General features: G+C 47.1%; 1 protein-coding gene across 1 annotated transcript in view; it reads left to right on the forward strand.

The window, feature by feature from the left end:
- LOC123954405 overlaps positions 1–7,482 on the forward strand; it is a 62,181-nt gene extending 54,699 nt beyond the window's left edge. Inside the window, 1 exon segment of the mRNA XM_046025535.1 lies at positions 7,237–7,482. Within this exon segment, the coding sequence (XP_045881491.1) occupies positions 7,237–7,482 (246 nt within the window).
- The last annotated feature ends 1,441 nt before the right edge of the window (positions 7,483–8,923 follow it).

Raw genomic sequence — 8,923 nt, forward strand, 5'->3', positions numbered from 1 at the left:
TAAGCCACCTACACACCCAAAAGGGTGCTTTAAAAACAAAACAAAACAAAAACCATCAAATTGTATACTTTCAATGTACCTGGCTTATTGTTTGTTAACGATACCTTAAAAAAGCTGTTTCAGATAATCATGTCAAAAAATGAGCAGAAGACATGAAAAGACACTTCTCCAATGAAGATATACAAATGGCTAACAGACACATGAAAAATGTTCATCATCACTAGCCATCAGGGAGATTCAAATCAAAACCACATTGAGATACCACCTTACACCAGTTAGAATGGCCAAAATTAGCAAGACAGGAAACAACGTGTGTTGGAGAGGATGTGGAGAAAGGGGAACCCTCTTACACTGTTGGTGGGAATGCAAGTTGGTGCAGCCATTTTGGAGAACAGTGTGGAGACCCCTGAAGAAATTAAGAATAGAGCTTCCCTATGACCCTACAATTGCACTATTGGGTATTTACCCCAAAGATACAGATGTAGTGAAAAGAAGAGCCATCTGTACCCCAATGTTCATAGCAGCAATGGCCACGGTCACCAAACTGTGGAAAGAACCAAGATGCCCTTCAACAGATGAATGGATAAGAAGATGTGGTCCATATACACAATGGAGTATTATGCCTCCATCAGAAAGGACGAATACCCAACTTTTGTAGCAACATGGACGGGACTGGAAGAAATTATGCTGAGTGAAATAAGTCAAGCAGAGAGAGTCAAGTATCATATGGTTTCACTTATTTGTGGAGCATAACAAATAACATGGAGGACAAGGGGAGATGGAGAAGAGAAGGGAGTTGAGGGAAATTGGAAGGGAAGGTGAACCATGAGAGACTATGGACTCTGAAAAACAATCTGAGGGTTTTGAAAGGGCGGGGGTGGGAGGTTGGGGGAGCCAGGTGGTGGGCATTATGGGAGGGCACACATTGCATGGAGCACTGGGTGTGGTACATAAACAATGAATTCTGTTATGCTGAAATTTTTAAAAAATCTAAAAGCAACAACAAGAAACAAAAAAACAAAAAAGCTGTTTCAAACAAAGTACACAAGTACACAATTTCTTTGCCATTCCTATCAAAGGAAAAAAAAAGTGGGGGCAGAGAGGGGTGGAGAGGTGGAAGAAATCAAAGGTGTCTGCAAATAGGGATGAGTCACCTACGTCCGAGCTTCCCCAGCCTGTTCTCCCCTCCACCTGTAGGCACAGCAGGTGTGTTTCATGCCTGAGCCCCAGGGCTGAACACCATGCTACGGGAGGCAGGTGCATCCCTGTGGGACTCATGTGGCCATAGCATCAGGACCAGTTCCTCTGAAACCACAGTATTTTGTGCTCATTATATACGCTCTAGCGCTTATTATAATAAGTCCCTAGTTTTCCGTAGCCCTGTGTCCTGAACACTCTTTCTCGTTGGCAGTTTTATGCACACCCAGGAGTAGAATGTCCTATTCACTTCAAAGGGCACCTTCCCCAGGACACTAATCTTACAGCATTTCCGCATGCTCAGAGGTCCTGGAGAGGGGCACCCCCGGAGTGGAGTTGGGAGATATTTGGATGATCTATCAGGCACCCGTGCAGTTTGAGCATCTCTGTGCACAGCCCTGGAGAGCTGGTAGTGTTCCAGATGGCCTGAGGGTGCCCCGCCCCCAGGGAGACACCTCTGGCAGTTGTGGTGAGATTCCTGCCTTCTCTGTCTGGTTTGGCTTCCTTTTTGCCTCACCTGTTATACTTTCTCTGAATACGGCAGCAATTTTAAAAACGTGTGGATTGGCACCTTAATTTCCATATTTGAAATACTCCAGTAGGAGAGCGCACCTGACAGCTAAGTGTTAGTATTACCTCTGTGCCCCTAGAAACATTGTCTGGGACGGTCTAGACTCCCTTTTAGTAGCAGAGTTCTAACTAGCGTCTGCCAGTGAGAGGCCCTTGCTCAGATGTGGAAGGCAGTGAGGAACGGAAGGCATTGCTCTCAGGTGCAGAAAAGTCCATGGGCCTTGGGGGATGGTGAGCATGAAGTTCAACATCCGTTTCTCGGTTCCCTCTCGAGAAGCAGCCACTTGGGTGCTGTGGACCCCTGACATCAGACGTGCCCACCCAGTCCTTTCCATCGCTGGGTAGACCCCTCGCTCTGAGACGATTCCTCCTGAGTTACTAGATGCTTCAAATTTACTGATGGAGCCAGTTCTTTGTTTACTGTGAGTCACTACATTCTCTTCTTAATCACGGTAAAATACTCAGAACATTTGCCGTCTTCGCGATTTCTAAGTGTGCAGTTGGGTCATGTTGAATACAGTCATACTGTTGTGTAACCAACCTCCGGAAGGGCTCTCATCTCGCGAATCTCGAAACTCCATCCGAATTAAACACCAGCTTCCCATCTGCCCTCCCCTGGTCCCTGGGGATCCCCATTCCTCTTTCTGTCCCTACAAACATAACTTCTTGAGGCACCTCCCAGAAGTGGAATCATACAGCGTTTTGTTTTGTTTTGTTTTGTTTTGTTGTTTTTGTGCCTGGTTTACCTCCCCGGGCACAATGTCCGAAGCAAATGTTTTTCAATTTGTTATGTTTAATATAGAGATCCTTGCCCTACGGAATAACGCAGATGTTTGGACTTGATAACATAAAGCATAATCTTCCCCTAGAATCCGAATCTTACCATGCATGAAAAGATCTCACATGCTTCCTTTATTTCTTATTTTGTAGTTAAGTATGAGAGCACATCCCCCAGATTGATCATAGGTGAGGTTAATAAGGCGGAGAGGTTCCATAGGCCTGCCCCAGAGACCTTCCTTCTCTGAATCAGACAGACTCTCACCCATGCTGAGTGTGATCGCGACATCATTTCTCTCCGAATCCTGTTCCTGGCCTTTGGCTGCGGACAAGTAGGTTAATCCCCTTCCACATCAATAACTCAGTCACACAATAATTGAATCAATGAATTTAATTAGGTCTCCATGTATGGTATAATTTGGCAATGATCACACTCACAGTGAGGTGGTTCGATGAATCATTGGATGTCAGAAATGAAATATGCTGGTTTGTGAAGAATTTGGTGCCAGCTCCATGGCTGGAGCAAGGAAGGTCAACTGTGGATTTCTGTGGTCAGCAGCATGGCCCATTACCATGGGCGACCCTAAAAAGATGACGGCCCGAATGTTTCCATCCCCTGGAGGCCCCGCGTCAGATGCCCCAGGGTCTGCACTGGGTGCCCAGGCTTTGGAGGCTCTTTCTGCCTTTTAGGAGTGTAGCAAACCCGTGATCCCTCACCTGTCCAGAACATTAGGAAAAACAAAACAAAAAACAAAAAAACAAAAAAATCTTTGAAGTCAAAATACCTCGTGCACAATCTAAAACTCATGCACTGAGACAGGAAATTTATTTTAAGCAGAAGCATTCTGGGTTCAGTTATTTGGTTTATCAGCCTGCCGCAGATCCAAAACAGGAGTTTAGGGAATGAAACAGAACAATGGGCAGATGGAAGGAAAACGGTGAATGGAGACCCCAGAAAAAATCAGACATAAAAAGCAGGTGCAGAAACGGCAAAATCATAGCTGTGTGGGCTGTTGAGAGTAACAGCAAATGCTTCTACAGACTTCCTAAGGTATGATGCTTGTCTCCGCACTTCCCCACGATGTCAAGGAGGATGTTCGGAATTCCAATGTTCAGACAGCGAGTGCTGACCAGCGGAGTCTCTTGAAGGAGTTAGGAAATGGTCATATGCTTAAGTATGAACCTCATCCCATGTGTATGAACAGACTCTCCCCATAAGCCAGGCATTATTTGTGAGTCTGTAACTGAGTCTAATTTCAGAGGGAGCGGCTGAGACCCAGAGACATGGACCAAGTTCCTTCAATATCACAGAGCCATCAGGCGATGGAGCACGGAGTTCTCATCTTGTTCTTCACCCCTGTGGTACACATGACTGGCCCACGACATGTTCCCGGGAGCCAAAGAAGCTTCACTCTACTACCGACATCTTTCACCGCCATGCAGAACGAAATTCCTGGACACGTGGATGTATCTTCAAAAGGAAATGAAAAAAGGAAATGCTTCGGGGTCCCATGGAGGTTGTGCTTTCCCCAACACATGTTAACATTCGTGAGTTGATCCCAAAGTTTCTGAAATGAACAGGTGTGGAAAACCCACGTGAGAAAGCAAACTTTCCAGAGAAGCCGAAGTCATAAGATGACATCATCCTTCTCCTACAAAGCACGAGCCCCTCTGTTGGGGTCTGTCCTTGGATCTCTCATCCTTGGGGACAATGGTTTTGTGAGTACCTCAGACCTCTTGGGGAGAGATTACACATATGCGCTTGCCCAGATGGATCGCCGACTGCCCATTGCAGATGACTGGGAAGCTCGTGGTACAGAAAATGGGCTGTCAGGTACATAGATGTAGATCTGATGCTCGACCCTCCTGTTTTTAGGTCATTCCTTGGGTCTTGTGAATGTTTACTGCTTACAACCTTCCTTTCCTTATCTACAAACAGGGAATATAATAGTTTCGACCTTGCTGAATTACACGGAGGTTTAAATGAATTAATCTTCGTGTAGGTCTTCAGACTGGGACCAGATCAGCGCTCAGCAAACGCTTTTCTATAAAGGGCCAGGTATCAAAATAGTTTCAGTTCCATGGGCCACAGGGACAGAGGTGCCACCCTGAACTCATGCCTTTTTGGCAGGAAAACAGCCACAGAGAATAGATAAATCGATGAGCATGCTTATGTTCTGATAAAACTTTATTGACAAAACAGGCAGCAAGCCAGCCGGACCCCAGGGGTATAGTTTGCCTATCACCACTGCTCTAGATAAACGTTAGCTGTTATTAGCAATCCATGTGGATGAGGGGTAAGGGACAGGGACTGCATGAAGTGCCCGGCAAATGGAAGCTATGATTATAAGGCAGGTGTTTTTATATGGAACCTGTAAAGGTCCCCTGTGACTCTGTGAAGACAGATCATTGGACCCTCTGTCGTTTTGTTTTTTAACCTTCTTCACAAGTAGCTATGTGCTGGGAACATGAAGAAAGTGAAGGAACTCTCTTTCAGATCCTAGATTTATAGCTGGAGACGGACTACAAGGAGAAAGAGCTTTTCACCTTATGAGGTCTTCCCTGACCTTGCCACACCCAGAAAGCTGCTGATCCTCTCCCCTCTAGGAAACATTAAACATGACTGCTGATGTTAGCACTCGGCGCGTTCGTGGAGGTGCTCGGGGCTGGTGGAGGGGGGCGGGAACAAAGGCACAACTTGTCCCCTTTGCCAATGGGCATCGCTCTATAAAAATCCGTCATTTGAAGGATGTCAAGTAGACTGGTATTTCAGACAGGGAAACATTTGCCCGGCAGCATCAAAATAATTGAGCACCGTAACGGCTCAGCACCTTGCTTCCCTATAATATGACGATTTACATTATTCTTTGCCATGGGCGCATTTCCGCCTAGCTTTTAATAACTCACGTCCCTTCCCCTTGCCCCCATGCAGTGACCAGAATGTCTTGTCCAGCCTGTTATGCAACAGTCCTTGACGCAGGCTGGGTCCTGGGAACAGGTGCACTTAGCCGGAGAGGAAGGCACATCCACCAGCAAGGAAGAATCTTTATTTAATAGAGCTTGAAATTAGCTCAATCTGTAAAGCGTAGAGAAGAAAAGAAGCTTCATCTTCCTGCTCCATGGTGTTGACTTTCGACAGGGAGATCTGGGAGCACTCTGAGCCCCGCAGCCTGAGACCAGGCTAGATTCTCCTTCCGAGAGCCTCTCAGACTGTCTGACCTCATCCCTGGTGCAGATCCCAGGGGAATCCCAGAGCTTTCTACGTAATTACTTTGTTCAGAGAGCGACAATCTCAAATTCCAAAGCCACCAGAGAAGTGACAGAGATGAATGGAGTCACTTGAGGCCTCTAATGAACCAAAGGGCTCACGCCACAGAAAAGGGATCAGCTGGGACTCACCTGCCGTCCCCTCCTTCCGTGCCAGGAGGACCCACTGTTTACTGGCTTTCTATATTTTCAAGGGCAACAGGAATGATTATTTTTAATGTGTATTTAAGAATAGTTTTGGATTTACAGAGTGCCTTTGAAGATAGTAAAGGTGTTCTTACGTACCACACTCCCTGTCCCCTATTATTTTTTTTTTAAGATTTTATTTATTTATTGGACAGAGAGACAGAGAGAGCATACGCAGGGAGAGGAGCAGAGGGAGAGGAAGAAGCAGACTCCTTGCTGAGCAGGGAGCCCAATACCAGGCTCGATCCCAAGATGCTAGGATCATGACCTGAGCTGAAGGCAGACGCTTAACTCACTGAGCCATCCAGGCTCCGGGAATGTTCCAGAACAGCCCCGATGACAGAGGCAGCCCCGACCACCAAGGACTCTGGAAGGGGCAGTGGAGTCATCTCTCATGATGATGAGCAGTTCCATGTGAGAGAACCACATGCATAACCGACTGAGCCTTCCTGTTCCCTATTATTGATACCTCACATTTATATGGTTCATTTACCACAATTGATGAACCAATATTAACACCTTCAATAAACAAAGTCTGTACTTTAATCAGAAGGAGACATGGCTTATAAGGCAAATGTGTATTTAGTATTTACCTAGTTGTATTTACCTAGTATTTACTAGTATTTACCTGTTGATCATCGCAGGAAGCAGAATAATTGCCCCCCAAAGATGCCACATCCTGACCCCCTGACCTGTGACTGTGTCACCTTATATGGACAACGGGTCTTGGCAGAAGTGATTCAGTTGAGGATCTTGAGATGGGCAGGCTGTATTGGATTATCCAGGGCACCCAGTGTCACCATAAGGGTCCTTATTGGGGGGGGGCAGGCAAGAAATCAGGGTCAGAGATGAAGCTGAGATAGATGCAGAGGTCAGAGTGGTGCGGCCAAGACCCACCGGCTGCTGGCAGCTTCTAGAAGCTGAGAGAGACAAGGAAACAGATTCTCCCCTAGGGCCTCCCTAAGAAACACAGCTCTGATGACGCTGATTTTAGCCTGGTGAGATCCATTTTAGACTTCTGACTTGCAGAACCAAAAGACAGCGAAAGAAAGAAAGAAAGAGAGAGAGAGAGAGAGAGGGAGGAAGGGAGGGAGGAAGGAAAGAAAGAGAAAGGAAGGAAGGAGAGAGGGAAGGAAGGAAGGAAAGGAAGGAAGGAAAGAAGGAAGGAAAGAAAGAAGAAAGAGAGAGAAAGAAATTGTGTTGCTCTAAAATTAAATTTGTGGTCATTTGCTCCAACAGCAGAAGGAACTAGCACAATCACGAATTCAGCCGGAAGGCATAAACTCCGCCGTACAACACAGGTTCATCCCCTGGGCCTCCACGCTGGGGAGGACCACTGTCTGCCTGAATGTTATCTCCCTGGACCCCGGACACGAGACTCGACCTCCAGCCCTGCCTCGCACACCCGGCCCCTCACCTGCAGCCCAGAAGATGGTCAACATCCGTGTGTCAAGTGCATGCTTTGGGCAGACCGAGACTCACTGAATAAATTATTAATGTCTTCGGGCAAGGCATGATATCTATTCTCTCTCCTCCTGGGGCGGAAAGTGTGAAAAATATCGACTCCATTTATCTCTGGTCGCTCCGGGCTCCTGAAGGATCTATCCGTATCCAAAGCTGACTGAAGCAGGTCTTTGATTTCTTATCATTATACGACACAAGTCACACACTTGTGGTTTGCAGACAGTGTCGTTACGGATGGGGTAACTACGCCTTTGGAAATTATGTGAGTGGAGAAAGAGCCACTTCGGAGTTCTTTGTCAGTGTTTCCAGTTGTAAGGATCCAGAGGGAAGGAGCTCGTTGGCCTACTTGAGTGTCTCTTAGCTCAGACTTTAACTGGGAAGCTTTTCTTTGGTTGGGTTTGGTTGGGTTGGGACAAGCACCTCAGGAATTCAAATCTGCATGAAGATACTGTGGGACTAACAAGAGACTCATCAGTATCATTATCCTTTAATCTGCAGCAAAGCCCAGGGCTTTACTGCCATGAGACCTTCTGTATCCCTTGGAAACTGGAGAGCAGTTCCATGAGAGGAGACCACATGCACACAGAACACAGACTATTGCTGTGGGAACTCTCCTTTCCCAGAGAAGCTGATGGAAGAAGGCTCTTTTCTGGAATTCTTTTCTGCATGTCTCCACCCCCGCCCCCTTCCTCCCATTAACATCGCTGCACCTGCTTTTCTCTTCATGGAAGATGACTCCACTGCCCCTTCCAGAGTCCTTGGTGGACGGAACTGCCCCTGTCATCAGGGCTGTTCTGGAACATTGCATGATGTTGGCTGATATGGGATTGCCTCCTGTGTGCATCGCCGGGTCTTGCGTCCTTACCTCACTCCTCCGTTCACGTCACTGCTGTGCTATCGCTGTGGATGTAACGTTTCAGGATCTCACTCTTCCCACGTGTTCCAGAAGAAGCTCCGGCAGTGACGGTCAACAGAGGAAACTGAATCACCAATGTGGCTTCTCTCTTTTCCTCCTTCAGGAAAAGCTGGGCTCAAAGTCTCATTCTGCCGGCGCTTGGTTGTGGCCATGCTTTGCCCTGAACCTCCATTCCTTTGTCTGCGTAAGGGGGTGATCCCATCTGCCAGAGCTGCCAGTTTATGATTCACCAGAACCACTGAGTGTTCATGGCTCCCAGGAAATGGCAAAGATAATTACCAATCATTCAGTCACCCTTCCACTAATCAAGCCTGCATTTGGCAATGATCTTCTGGGTACAGGACCCCAGAGCACAAGCTTTGGGTCCAACGACTCTGGGTTCAAACTGCAGCTCTGCCGTTTCCCACCTGGGTGAGCGGGACCAACTTATGCATCCTTTATGTTTTGCCTCAGTGTCCTCCCCTGAAAAATAAGCACAGCAGTGGGGTTGGCTTCGAACGATTGTGTCAGGGGGAAATTGAGCATGTCTATGTGCTGTGTCTTACA

Source organism: Meles meles, chromosome 12 (assembly GCF_922984935.1).
Source record: "Meles meles chromosome 12, mMelMel3.1 paternal haplotype, whole genome shotgun sequence".
NCBI classification, from domain to species: Eukaryota; Metazoa; Chordata; class Mammalia; order Carnivora; family Mustelidae; genus Meles; species Meles meles.